This window comes from Marmota monax, unplaced genomic scaffold (assembly GCF_021218885.2).
Source record: "Marmota monax isolate L192 unplaced genomic scaffold, Marmota_monax_Labrador192_F-V1.1 WCK01_AAM20220418_F8-fsc00029, whole genome shotgun sequence".
Taxonomy (NCBI): Eukaryota; Metazoa; Chordata; class Mammalia; order Rodentia; family Sciuridae; genus Marmota; species Marmota monax.
Genome location: NW_026693024.1, coordinates 13,676,969 through 13,691,505, shown reverse-complemented (window position 1 = coordinate 13,691,505; position 14,537 = coordinate 13,676,969). Strand labels below are relative to the sequence as shown.

At 47.4% G+C, this 14,537-nt stretch overlaps 1 protein-coding gene across 4 annotated transcripts in view; it reads left to right on the top strand.

The window, feature by feature from the left end:
* Gfod1 (Gfo/Idh/MocA-like oxidoreductase domain containing 1) overlaps positions 1–13,228 on the top strand; it is a 99,010-nt gene extending 85,782 nt beyond the window's left edge. For all 4 annotated transcript variants that reach the window (XM_046453462.2, XM_058582400.1, XM_058582399.1 and 1 more), the window contains exon 2: positions 6,695–13,228. In XM_046453462.2, the coding sequence (XP_046309418.1) occupies positions 6,695–7,614 (920 nt within the window). In that variant the 3' untranslated portion in view covers positions 7,615–13,228. The remainder of the gene's footprint in view (positions 1–6,694) is intronic.
* Positions 13,229–14,537: the final 1,309 nt, after the last annotated feature.

The window sequence follows — 14,537 nt, the reverse complement described above, 5'->3', positions numbered from 1 at the left end:
TGACCCCCAGCGTAGGGACCACTGAAGTACAGTGGGTGTTATTTGGCTATTTGAGACCAAAGCAGCAAGACTCAACTTTTGGAGATCACAGTCCTCTGTCCTTCCATGGACCTCCTACCATCTCAATGGCCCCTCCACTCCAGTCAGTGTGTGCCACCGACAGGCAGGGAAGGGTGGCCCAGGCCCATGTACCTGGGGAGCTGGCCCCTAGCCTGCAGGGCTCTGCCTCCTGCATATTATCTATCTGCTGATGCTGAATTGCTTCCCTCTGTCTGTCTCTCCTGGGATGGTAAAAAGTAGTTTTCCTTCTCTCTCCTGGGAATGCCCCGTGAGAAGCAGCTGGCCAGGGGCTCCTGCTCCCATCTTATCTTTACCCCAGTCTCATCCAGAACCTGCAGTGATGGAGATGTGCGGGATCCCCTGGCCCTGTCCCTCTTATGGATGTGAGAGACTCGGCGGCTAGGTGACACTAATGCAGAGGAGGCAGCTTGAGAAAATCCAAGAACCATGTGGGCTCTTGTGCAGAAAGAGGGCTTGGCCAACAAACAGGCTTGCATCGAGGGGGTGGGCGGGAGAGGAGCTGCCCTAAGGCAGGTTCCAGGTAGAAGCCCTTGGCCATCATTCAGTTCAGCCTCAAGCCCGCCACCGTCAGCTGGGCTGCTTCCTTTCAGAGCCCATTGATGACACGGGGCCTTGACAAAGGAGTCAAATGTGGGTCACCCTGACCCATTTCCATCTCAAGTTCAAAATTAGGATGGAAACTTAAGTTGCTCTGGGATTTCAGCTGTCCCCCAGCTGAGCAGCCCCCACCAGTCTGCCCTGGTTTCTGCTGCTTGCAGCAGCCACTCACTGGGCTCTGTCCAGAGCCCTCTCCTGCTGTGAGCTGAGACGCTGCACCTGTGTGAACTGGTGGGGGTGACATGGGTGCTAGATACACCTAAGACAGGGTGGGCAGATGGCAGAGGCCAGGCTGGCTCCAAAGCCTGACAATCCAGGTTCAATCTCAGCTGCACTGAGGAGGAACTGGGCCAGATGCTTACCTTCTCAGAGGCTCAGTTCCCATCTCTGGAAGGTGGGGACAGTAATAGTGCCATCTCATGGGGTTATGTCGTGGGAGAAATGCAAATGCGTGGGAGACACTCGCCCCTCCCCCTTGCATAAAGTGCTCAGTAAGCGGCGGCAGTTGCTATCGGGTGTCATTATTACTCTGCGCAGATCAGACTAATGGCTTGAGCTGGGGCGTTGTATTTGTCAGGAACTCCCGTGGGGATTAAAGATTGGGGATTTCATCTCTGCATGGGCTCTTCTCCAGCTTACACGGAGGAGGGGCCAGGGCAGCAGCGTGGGAGTTGATGAGTCATCTCTGCTTACGATGAGGCCACTCTCTTGCACTTTGTAAGTGGAAAAAAAGGAAGTGGTGTGTGTGCACCTGTGTTGGAGCAAGGACAGGAGATAGAGTTGGACTTCACAGAGGGTTGTCGTGAGCCATTGAAGCCAATGGAAGGTCCCAGGTCTCTGGGTGCTGGGTGGAGAGATCACAAGTAACCCCAGCTGTTCACATACAGGGCCTAGTTCTGCTAAAACCAGATGTTGGTCTTTGATGTGCCTTCTTACTCTTCTGAGCTCCAGATCTGCTTAATTAATCTTTGTTTGAATGCTAGATTCTCAAGAATCCAAAGGCCCTTTTCCTCAGAAAATTACACATCAGGACACTCACAATCTTTGTGAACAGTACAGTTGTAGAGATTTCTCAGATCCCACTTTCTAAATGGAGCAACATCTGAAGGATGACTTGAACATCTGATAAACAGGCAAACTCCTGCACATGCTTCAGAACCCTGATGACATGTCATCTATCCCGTAGAGCTGCTTTCCTGGTCCAAATCAGCCGAGCAGCCCACCTTCTTATTGCTCCTCTGGCTCTTAGATTTGCAGCCTGTATTTTCTCACTTCCTGGTTGTTCTTCTCTACTAGGTTATGGCTCCCAATCAGCTTTCCTCTTCATTTGCTGGTCCCAGTGCCAGGAACATTGAAGGAACAGGTATCAGATATCGTGAAGATGATGAGTTTCCCGCTTGAAATGCAGAGCAAGACGTCTCTCTGCAAATTGTTGGGAAACTTGGGAAGCCCTGTCTGATGGGATTTCTTTGGAGGGCTCTGCCTGTATGCTGGGACAGCTGCAAGCTGGTCTGTAGGACCAGTATCTGTGTTGGCTTCCACAAGATAAGGGGCTGTCAACACAAGTGGAATAATCAGGAGGAACTGGTGGGAAAGTAGCATTGGCCTCAGAGATTTCCAGCGTGATTAGATAAGGGAGTATGTAATTGGAAATGTGCTGGCAGGGAGACATGCTTTGAAGTTCCAGGCTGATTATGTTAGGGAATAGGTCCAGTATTTGGGTTGCAAGAGCCTCCCTGATCAGCAAAGAGCACCTGCTCTGTGGGAGAGCAGAGAGCCTGGGTCTTTGTCTAGAGGTGTCACTGAGAAACCCCTTGCCCAAGCTCCTAGTGGGCAACATTTGCATCAAGAGATGCACAGATGTGAGCCAGGACCGACCTCTGACTTGCAGAGCCTGAGCTCAGAGAGTGAAGGGGCAGCCAATTGCAGGTGGCATTTGGTGTCTTCTCTCTAGAATGCACGCTCAAGAGGGCCATGGGTACTTCAGCTCAGTTACAGAAAGCATGCTCTGTAGCTTGGAGGAAGCCAAGTGCCCCTATCCCCCAGGAGGGCAGTGCAGTTACTTTGGAAATTACTGAATTTAAGTGCTTCTGACAGAGAGCAGGCACCCTGCTTTGCTGGGAGAACTTGCACCTTCTGAGGGCTCCCTGTCAGTCTCCCACTGTTCCAACCTCAGCTCCGTGAAGAGATGGGAAGTTATCCATCTCTATTTGACGGCACATAGCTCTTACTTTATTTGTTGAAGAAGGAGTCTTGTCTTGAAAAATCAGGTTGGATCAAGTCCAAAGCTCCCCAAAAGACCTGGCTTAAGCCCTCTTTCCTCTTACAAAGGGGTCATGGTCTACACAGAGGAGGGCTAGCAGGGCTCCTCAGAAGATCCAGGGCAGTCCCTGTGTGTGTTTTGCCACCACTCATGGCCACCTCCAAGACACCCATTTTTGGGCACAGGGACAGACCCCCAAGGGAGCAAGCTGAGCCTGGAGTGTGCGATCTGGGTGGAAGCAGCCAGGGACGGCCACTTGTCACCAGCATGCCCGACAGCTCGCCTGTTCCTCTGATATCACTGTGACTGCAGAGAGCTTAGCTGAACTGCCCTGCTTGGAAGCCATCAGGCCTTGGCAAAACACGAAACACGTTTTCCAGGCACTTCTTGTTTTCCCAGCACTGACTATACTCGGAGTGAAATGGAATCCATCTGTCTGAAGTGCTTTTGCTGAATTCTATGCAGCATGATTTTCTGTAAGAGTGTCTGAAGGCCTGAAGGTTTTGATCTTTTGTCTTGGAAGGAGGGCACCACATTTTGCTGCAAGACAGTGTAAATTGAAACCTAAAGCAGGCGTGTCTGGTGTGGTTCTCTGTGAGGCGTATGGATACAGGGCGGCAGGGATGGCCTTCCTGTCCCTTTGCTAAAGTTGTTCTCTGGGAGTGAGGAAGTGGACTGTCCCCTGGGCTATGCAAGGTGAGACCAGGGCAGTCTTTCCCCCCGTATAAAGAGGTTCTGAGCAATTGGAGCCGGAGAGTAGGTAACAGAGCCTAGCTACTGAAGCTAATGAAGTTCAGGTCCGTAAGAACTGGAGCTGCCCATCCATCAGAGACTCTCGAGGGTCTTTTTGCTGTCACTGTGAGTGCTGTCCTTCAAAGGTCCCATCTCACCAGTTAAGATAAAAAAAAAAAAAAGATTATTAGTCTTTTTTTTTTTTTAACGTTAGAAACTATGGGATAATGTTGGTGCTGGGGATGTAGCTCGGTGGTAAAGCACCTGCTAGCATGCACAAGGCCCAGGGGTTCCATCCCCAGCTTCAAAAATACAAGAGAAAGAAAAATCACTCATCGTCCTACTGATCAGCATTCACCACTACAAGCGTTGAGGTATTCCTTTACGAGGTTTCTCCTTCTGTCTCTTTAAAGCAAATTGAGATCATAGTAGTTTATGAATAGAGCCTTTTCAAGGACCGTGACAGAACAGTCATCTTGCTGGCCCCTGGACAGTCTTCCTAGGCATCAGATTCTGGGACTGCCCAGTATTCTATTATATGGCTGGTCTCCAGTTTTCCTACCCATTCTTGGGCAGTTGCTGTGTTCCTAGATTGTCACACAGTGAACAGCATCTTTGGGCACAAAGCTTAGATGGATTCCTAGACATTTCTTCCAATTGTTGAGACTTTGTATGTGAAGGTGTTACCAAGACCCATCTATAAAGCATGGATGTCACAAAAGATGGCAGGCAGAGAGGTGAGGTCAGGTGACAACATTTGCTGCGTCTCTGCCACATTCAGGACATACTGTTAGGACTGTGAGCATAGGAAAGACTTCATGAATGACAGACCCAGTCTTTATCCTTGAGGACCCTGCTGGATAGTTTGAAACCACAATATGTAACAATAGTCCAAGGAGAGGGGTTCCTGTATTCATGGGAATCCCGGCACAAATTTCAGGATGAAGCAGAATTTGTGTGATCCTCTTGCATTTTCTGGAACTTTCAGCAGAATCATTTCATCTATAGAGTGGCCAATAATTACCCATTCAGTGATTGTTTGGAGTGAGTGTTTAGAGGAAGGTGAATGTTTTCCTCTACTTATCCTTTTCTCCTTTTGTTATTTTATAGTTTTTTATAATAGAAAAAGTAAACTTCTTTGAGTGTCATTCATATGATCATTAAACTAAGGAGATGGCAGTCAGGTACTGTTCTGGGTGTAGCAGAGGCCATAGCCTACACCCAACAGGTGTGAGGCAGGGATGGCAGAATTTTTACCTGCGCCTTCAGTGACCTACCAACCTGTTTACATATAACTGGCAACATGAACTTAATGCCTACAAGATCATATTTGCTGGGAACATTCTGTCATGCAGGTACATGGCACTTCCAGTGATACAGTCACTGCCAGTGCTTCAGTCTGCACCTGGCTGCTAGGAGTTAAAAGGGTATTTGGTCACTCTGCAGGCTCCAGACTTCCACTTGGGGCCAGAACTAGGTGTGCATGTGGAAGTTGGTGACTATCGTTTGTATGTCTTTTCTCCCCTTTGCCCCATCACTTCTGCTGTTCAGCTGATTCTTCCTTGGAGAAAATGAGAGTGCCAAGTGCCAGTCTACAGCCTTGTCGTGGCGCCCCCTACTGGTCAGGCATCTGTAATTGCAGACTTGGGCAAAACCCCATCTCAGCTCAACTTGTTTCAAGAGCTTATCAATTTTTGTCAATCAAATGTTCAGTTAGGACCTGGGGATGTGTCTCATTACCCCCAGTTTCTTTGGGGCCCTTCCCTCATCTGTGGCTGGAGTGCCTGGGTCTCCAAGTGAAGGTCTAATGAGGGCACCACAGAGAACTTGACCCGGTCCCCGCCCCCCACGTCCTCTCACCTGGCATCCGTCTTATCTGGCTTGCTAGCACCTGTACAGTTTTCTGTTGTTGTTCCAGTTGGCTGTTTCCCCAGGCTAGTAGGGTTGTTTTTCTTCTTCCCTGACTCTGCTTCTGCAGAATAAATCCCTTTCTCATTCCTTGTCACTCTGCTTTCCTTTGATCCTTTGTTTTCTCCAGATCCAGAACCACTTAGTCTCCTAAAGGGCTCATCTTGCAGCTCCGTGTAATTTATAAACCCACGATAGACATCACACAAGACTAATTCTTATTTGGCCAGCACTCTGCTGGCCAAAAGCAACAAACTCCACCCTGAGGCAGATGCGGGTGGGGAAGGAACCAGGCACTGCCCACCCCAGATATAATGAATATGTGTTCTTTATGGGACTAGAAAAACACTAAACAAACATCCGTGATTAGGGCCAGTCTTAATCCAGAATGCAAAATAAACAAGATAACATTCCAGATACCATCCTGGGGGACTTGGGGGAGGGAGGGGGAGACAGTACCCAAAGCTTACACCTTCACAGGGTGTCAATCACATTCCCTGGGCTAGGGTTTGCTTATATCCTGTTTCTATCCAGATTATATTCTATGTAGGATTTTTAAATTAATAGATCTTCAGTAAAAGTTATTGTAAAGCATTTCATAGTTTAGCAAAATATTTTGTATATGTATTAATACAACCATAATTTATATGTAAATATTAAAATATAAATTAATATATTTTATACATGTAAAATGAATATAGATTTATATAAATATTAGAGCATTTTATGCCAGACATTTAAAATATTTCTAAAAATACAGGCTATATAAATACATTAAAGTAAAACTTACTATTTAAGTCAATACCATGGCTTTATATTAAAATTAAATACCTTAACTTATTTAAAATAATATTGAAACTCTGTCTCAAAGAGCTGGGGATGTGGCTCAGTGGTAAAGTGTCCCAGGGTTCAATCCCTAATACTCCCCAAATTAATATTGAAATATGTAGGATGTATTTTTTATATAAATGAAAGGTGTTAGAAAATATTTTTAAAAAATAACCTGGCAGGGGGCGCTCTGCTGAGGTGTGGTTCCCGCCCCGGCGGCCACAGCGCCCCCTACCGCTCACTCCACCGTGAACACTGACCCGCTGTTCTTGCTCCCGCCCGCAGGCATCGGCAAGAACGTCATCTGTGACCGCACAGCCACACCGCTGGATGCCTTCCGCATGATGTCAGCAGCACATTACTACCCCAAGCTCATGAGCATCATGGGCAACGTGCTGCGCTTCCTGCCGGCCTTCGTGCGCATGAAGCAGCTGATCGAGGAGGGCTACGTGGGCGAGCTGCTGGTGTGCGAGGTGCAGGTGCACAGCGGCAGCCTGCTGGGCAAGAAGTACAACTGGAGCTGCGACGACCTGATGGGCGGCGGCGGCCTGCACTCGGTGGGCACCTACATCATTGACCTGCTCACCTTCCTCACCGGCCAGAAAGCCGTCAAGGTCCACGGGCTGCTCAAGACCTTTGTCAAGCAGACAGACCACATCAAGGGCATCCGCCAGATCACCAGTGACGACTTCTGCACCTTCCAGATGGTGCTGGAGGGCGGGGTGTGCTGCACCGTCACCCTCAACTTCAATGTGCCCGGCGAGTTCAAGCAGGATGTGACTGTGGTGGGCTCGGCCGGGCGCCTGCTGGCGGTGGGCACCGACCTGTACGGGCAGCGCAACAGTGCCCCCGAGCAGGAGCTGCTGCTGCAGGATGCCACGCCCGTGAGCAACTCCCTGCTGCCCGAGAAGGCCTTCAGCGACATCCCCTCGCCCTACCTTCGTGGCACCATGAAGATGATGCAGGCCGTGCGCCAGGCCTTCCAGGACCAGGACGACCGGCGCACGTGGGACGGGCGGCCTCTCACCATGGCCGCCACCTTCGACGACTGCCTGTACGCGCTGTGTGTGGTGGACACCATCAAGAGGTCCAGCCAGACCGGCGAGTGGCAGAACATTGCCATCATGACGGAGGAGCCTGAGCTGAGTCCCGCCTACCTGATCAGCGAGGCCATGCGCCGCAGCCGGATGTCCCTTTACTGTTAGCACAGACTAAGGACCTGCAGGACTTCGACCTTCTGTGCGGGGCCCAGAGAAGGGGAAACACATAAGGGTGAGAGGGTGGTGGTCATGGGGATCGTGGGAGTTGGGGACAGAACACTAGTAGATGGTATCTGAGAAGGTGAGCCCCAGCCCAGGTAAGGGCCCCCAATAAAGAGTGTCGGTGGGCTGAGCTCACAGCCAGGGCGTAGGCAGAAGAGCCTGCCGTCCTCCACACGTCTTTTGCCAGGTTTTGCATGAGTGGGAAGAAGGCTCGCTGCCTCTGCTGCCCTTTACTGAGAAGCTAGGAGGGGTTGCTTCCCTCCCTACCTCATCCACCCCCACACCTTGGCCTCCTTTGCAAGCCAAATGGCCCTGCATCAGGGGGCAAGGCCATGGGAGCCAGGCTCCCGCCACACCTGCCACTGGCAGGAGATGGCACATCATCTCATGTCCTCATAAGCCTATCAGTCTAGGGAGAGATGGAAGTGGGTTGGGTAGGTGAGGCCACTTTTTAGTCTACTTGAAGTGTCTGAAGGGAAACTCCTTAGAAGCAAAGGGTTTAGCTTCCTTGATTGATCTTCCTCATGGGGAGCCCTAGGGCATGTCTGGTTCCTTATCCTTCTCCCTGTGGGGTAAGGAAGCATTGTCCCTTGGCTGATGTTGGAAAGATCAGGAATGGCAGCAGAGAGCAGGGTTCCCTTAAGCTGAAAGGGGTGAGCAAGAACACACACTGCACGGGAACAGGTGAGGCAGAGAGTAAACCCTCCCTCTGAGCTTGTCAACAATGCAAAAACTGATTTATAACCTTTCCAGGAATGGCGGAATGAGTGAGAGCCATTCACACAACGCCGCACCAAGTGTGGGTCTGACTGCAAGTTCCCACGCTGCCCTGGGTCAGCCACTGTGCCCCAGGGTTGCAGTGTGAGTCCCCAAACAGGGAAAATGAGCATAGCCCTGGAGTTGCTTTGGGCTCCAACACCAAGCTGGGCTTCCCAGCTTGGTAGATTGAAAAGGGAAGCCTTCAGTTCCACTCAGAATTCTCTTAAGATGAGAAGACAAGGCTCTTTCCCTTAGCTTTGGCTTCTAGAATTCTGACACCTGAAAACTACTGAATATCTATCAAAAAAGATAACAAGGAACATGATTTTCAGTGTTTCTAAAATGGGGGTTTGGAGGCCTCGGAGGGCTGTATGTCAGGGCGGATCAGGCTGAAGGTGGAAAATCTTCTACTTGCCCCCTGGCTCTCTTGTATTTTCACCCACTTTTCCAGCTTCCATTAGCGACAGCCAACTGCAAGCTCAAGAGTGGGCAGTGCCAAAAGGGAACGGCTAGTCGCATGGGCCCATATACTCATTTGTAAATACTTACCATCATCAAATGTCCCCCAAATCAGTTTTTTAAAATTCAGGTCTGACCTTGAAAGAAAGACCAAGTCAAGTACATTTTGAAATGTGGAATTATTGTTGTCTTTGCTAACTTTTCACACACACCCCCATCCCATAATACATTTGTGAGGCTGGGTGTGGGGACTAGTCCTCGTAAGTCTACGTAGCTTTTGTTCACAGATTTCTGAAGTCAAACAGGTGTCTTTGGCGTACAGCTGGGGTGTAGACTTCCTTTTGGATAACCAGCAATAGAACTAGAAGGGAATTAAAGGCCCTGGAGGCCACTCCCAGCCTCTAAATGGGCAACATTTGAAAAGGAACAGTCCCAATAGAGGTGTCCTCCGTCCTCCTCCCTGGAGTCGATACACTTCAAAGCCCCCAGGCTGCTCCTACACACAGGAATAGTCCTGGATGTATCTAAGCACCAGGGAAATGTTCATCTTCTAGGACAAAAGAATAAATCTTGCTTTTCTTGGAAGAATCACCCTGTTCCCTGGGCCCCTACTGCAACATGGTGGGGTTTGTTAGCAGAAATTCCATGACATGGTTATGTTCCCTGATAGGTTGACACACTTCAAAATTGGGAGATGTGGTGGATGAAAAGTGTCCCAGTGCTAGTTGGAGCAAAGGGCCCCATTTCTGGACTATTTGGGTTTCTGTTCTAAATTGCCCTTTGGAGAAGTAGTTTTTGTGAAAACTGTAGAAAGAATTATTTTTTTCCTAGCTTGCCTGAAAGGCTGTGATTAAGGATGAAGGGAAATAAAACTAGGTGACTCCACAGGTTTCATTTTTCTACATCATTTGTAGTCTAAGTAGATGTTCTTTGAGTTTCCATTTTGTGTTTCTGTACTTAACCATAACACTGTAGAGATTCCCCCTACCCCACGCAAAGGCCTCTGAGCTCTGTAATATACAAAAATTCTTGTTTGAGGCCAGGGGATATAAAAGGCATATACTTTAAAAGAAGCATGAAAAATACTTTTAGTAAGTATACTCAAATTTTATCTACTGAAATGCATGTAGTAGGTTGATACAGAAACGAGGAAGAAAAGACCTAGGTAGCTCATATTTTAGTACAAAAATGACAGCAAATGAGTTTAGGATACTTTAGTGTTCCTTCTGCACTTGTCCTACCACATGCAAAGACTGGTAAGCAGCAAGGTGAGACTGAAATTCCTGAAGACTTTGTTTCAGCTTGGCACCCTCAGGGGTCTGGGTACCATCTGCTGACTTTGATCTAGGACTAATTCCCAGTAATAACCCAGCACATTTCTTTAATGTGTTTCAAGGGCCTGCTGTAATGGAGGCAACCCTTTAAGGTCTTCACGTTCAGTTTCCCTTTGACTGTCTGGTACCTTTCGTTGTGTAGATGCCTCTACAAAAGTCCTAAATTCCAAATTCTCAGAGAAGATGTAGGTCAGGGTTCTGTTCAGGCAGGCACAGTGTTAAGGGAATGCCCTGGGCTTATTTGGAAACTTTGGAGGCTGGGATCACTGTTTCTCCAAGACTTCTCCCCTTGCTGGGAGGATTGCATCGTGGGGCACCTCAGATCTAGTGTGGCCTACCTGGCAGCAGATACAGTATGCACAGCATCTCATTCAGTCCATAAGAACAGCCCTACTGGGTGTTATCATCCCTTTTGACACACTAGAAAGCAACTGTCCAAAAACCAGCCAGGAGGCAGAAGTGAACTCACTGGAATTTACCACCTTTTTCTCCAAACCCAGTTCTGTTTCTGCCCTTCAAGCCCTGGAGAGGGGCTGCCCTCCCCCTGTGCTGAGTGGACTCCAGTGAGACCTGGAGTCCACTTCTCTGCTGAGACTCCCTCCTGTCGAGCAGGATTCAACATTTGGTGTTTTGCCAGAAAGTTCGTTATTAGAGCTGCAAATAGAAATGATCAATTTTTCTTTTCCTCCCCAAATGGAAATAGCACTCAACTTCCTTTAAAACGAACTTCCTAATTTTATCTTTGGTTGTAGTACAAAAAAATGTACAAAAACTTAGAAAACCACAGAGTTGGAGATTTTCAAAACATTGTTGGCTGACTATCAGAGATGGCCTTAGATTTTGCTTTGGGGGGCATGAGTATAATATAGGAAAATATCTTTTCTCAGGGAGTGGGGCTTTCAGGGTTGATTTCTTGTGACTGGGATTAGAGCCGTGCATTTGTACATTTGTATTTTTTACTCTCTACATCTTGTCTTATAGTTGCAGCTCTTGGATTTGACCTGTGATTATAGATGGGGCTTCTGATCTGATCTCTTTTCTTTTGATGAGCATAGGAGGAAATCAGCTTTGCTGATGACATCCTGGGGACATAGTAAATCCAGTTCATGTGAAGGGACTTCAACATCTAATACATTTAGTCCCTCATCTTGTATCCCAGAGAGGGTAAATGGTGGCTAACGTCACCCCAGCCCAGTTTCCTGACTCTGAGTCTCACCCTGCCTCACACAGCACCCTCAGAGATTTGGATGGGGAATGGTGGCTAAGGGAGGGGCAGTGACTGGTCTGAGGTTCCCTATTTGGTAGAGAGGTTGGGACTGCATTGCACTATATTCCCTGAGCTCTTACAGGTACATTCACTTTTCATGAACTCAGTTATATCTCAAATATACTCAGAAAACTAGCTTTTAAAAATTTTCCATTGTAATTGTAATGTGAGTAATCTCTAATTGGCGTTTTCTTTGGCAAGGATAGGGGACATTCATTCAGATTTTCACCTTTGGGATTTCCTGAGGCTCGCTCGGACTAGCTCAGGATTTTTTCTCCACTCAGTGCCTGTAAAGCCCTGGAGTTGACAGGGCAGAAGTCATGACATTGAGTAGCTTGTGGAGTGAGGGGGGATCAACTATCAGAACTCCACATTTCAATTCCTTTTTGGGGAGAGGAAGGAGGGTGATGAAAGATAAGTCTCATGTATTTGCATTGTGAGCCCAGAGTCTCCACCAGTGGGGACAGTCCAGATGGACTGGGGTTTCTGGAACTTCTCTACAGAGGAATTGAGACCTCCCGTGCTTCTCTAAGTAAATGATGGGTTTGGTGTTCCCATTGGAATCTGGCTGTAAAGTCAGTGCCATAGCTGAGTGAGCACGATCATATCAGTTAAGAGCGGAAAGTAGTAGCCTGCTGACATTTTCCTCTCCAGTGTCCCCATGCTTATCTGCTAGAGCCCTTGAGGCAGGCCAAAGAGGCTGGCTCTCCTTCAGGCTCCTAAGGTGTTGCATTATTGAAAACTCTGGAATCTGCTACAGTCCTCTCTGTTTCCACCAGCAGTGAATAGAATAACAAAAAGAACCTGCTGAATGCAATGGCCTGATGCTTTGTGCAGCAATCCAAGCTCACCTGGGCAGGTATTGGCAGGAAGTACACAGAGCCATGGAGTCTTGACGTCTCTTGTCTCTCCCCTTCTCTGTCCAGTTCTTGCTGTCCTCTGCAGCCACCTCAAGGGCTAAATCATTGAATGAGTCCCTTAGTTCCTCCTTATAAACGCAGTGATTTATTTGTGATGCTGAGTCTAATCCCAGGTTAAGAAACAAAGGCTTGTGATCTGACCTGCTCCTTGTTCTGCCCTTTGCCTTGTCCAGGGGTGGGAGAAGTTTCTAGCAATTTTGACTCTCTGTTTGCTGCCTGGTGCTTTTCATTTGTTTTGTGTGTATGTGTTTTGTTTTTTTTTAAACCAAAATTGCATTGGTTGGGTCGTCGTTGTCAAGTATGTATTTATTGTGTTTTACAAACATGAGTATATATGTATGTATGTGTATAAAAGCAAACTTATATATAAAAAGTCAAGGCATGTATACTAGATATTTTAAAGAGTTATTTATCAAGGGGAAAAGATGTGTGTTATAAACAGAGTCTATATTTTATATATAATGTAGATAGCAAAAATAGCTTATAAATTATAGAAGGTTTTGGTTTTTCTTTTTTATTATTAAAGCAAAAAAATAAAAAGAAAAGGACAATGAATGCAACTGTTCCTAGTGTTTTAAAAGACAAACTACTGTGGGAGTTGGGAGCCAGTCTTCCCTGCTGGGCCTGCCAGCAGGTTTGGCGACCATTACCCTGGCCCACCCAGCAGATCCCCGTTACTGCTTACAAGACGCTGGGGCCAGGGGGTCACATCCCTCTGCCTGCTCGCCTGTGTGGCTCCAAATGCGGCCCCTCGCTCTTCTCCACAATTTGCATTGGTGGGATAAAGAAAACAAGTGGCAAATAAAGATTTAAAAGCAGCAGCAGTTCCAGTTCTTTCTCATTTTCTCAGCTCAGGTGCTCCTAATTTAGGTACCTGCAGGATTTGTGGGATGTGAAGCGTGAATGGGTATGTTAGAGGGGTGTGTGTGCTGGAGGCAGCTCTCGTGTGTCAGCACCCAGGAAGCTGAGTCAGGGGTCAACTCACCTTCCACTTTTGATCGGAATCATTGAATCTGAGAGTGGGAGGCACTTCACAGCCAGCTGCTTCAAACCCTCACTTTGGAAAAGTGGAAATGGAGAGGAGAGAAGCTCCCTAGAGCCTCTTGGGGTGTGTGTGTGTGTGTGTGTGTGTGTGTGTACATGCGTGTATGTGTTCATGCGTTTGTCAAAAACTAGACCAGGGAGGAGGGTGGCGATGCAGTTTTAGATTGGGAGAATAAATTTGAAATTTGCTTGTCATCTTAATATTACACCCTAAGTTCCCACAACCAAGCTCTGAAGACACTTACGACAGGTTCACTCGATTGTGTAAGAGAGTATCTTTGCTTACTTTTATATCAGTGTTCAAGGACAGCCATTGTGGACCTAATTTGAAGCTTGCATATATGGGTTCCCCACAGATGGGCGGCCCCTTCCTCTCCACACTCTGCTGAGTCTTACAGAATATGTACAGTGCTGCTTCTGGTCCATGTTTTCCTTTTATATAAACAGATAATTAACCATCACAAGGCCTGAAATCTCATTATTCTCTCCTTCATAAGCAGGCTGAACCTATTCAGAACTCAGTCTAACTGTTAAGATAATAAGATTGCTGCAAACCTCTGCATCCACAGAGATCACAAAGTTTGAGAATGTTCCATGCTGTGCGCAATCAGCAGGGACTCTCATAATGGTTCTGCTTAGGGCAGTGAGGACAAACGCTGTGTCACAGCTGAAGGCACCGTCTGCCCTGATGTGAAGAACCGCTGAGACGGGGTCTAAGGTCCAGTCTCTCTGTATCTTCCATCAGAGTGAAGAACCAACCAACCTTCAATAGGCCTCATATCTCCTGAGCATTTATGTAAGTGTTCTCCATGATGTCGATTCCTCCCAGTTAAGGTCTATTTCCTGCTTTATAAACCAGAGAATATACAGTTGACACTCTAATCTGAATATCAGAAACCCCAAATACTCTGAAATCTGATTTTTTTTAGTAGAAACATCATGCTCAAAACATCTCAGATTTTGTTTATTTTTGGATTTGCAAATGAGGGATGCTTAACCATTTGCAAATATTCCAAAACCTAAAAAAAGTTTGAAACCTAAAAAACACTGGGTCCCAAGCATCTTGTATAAGGACTACTCAAC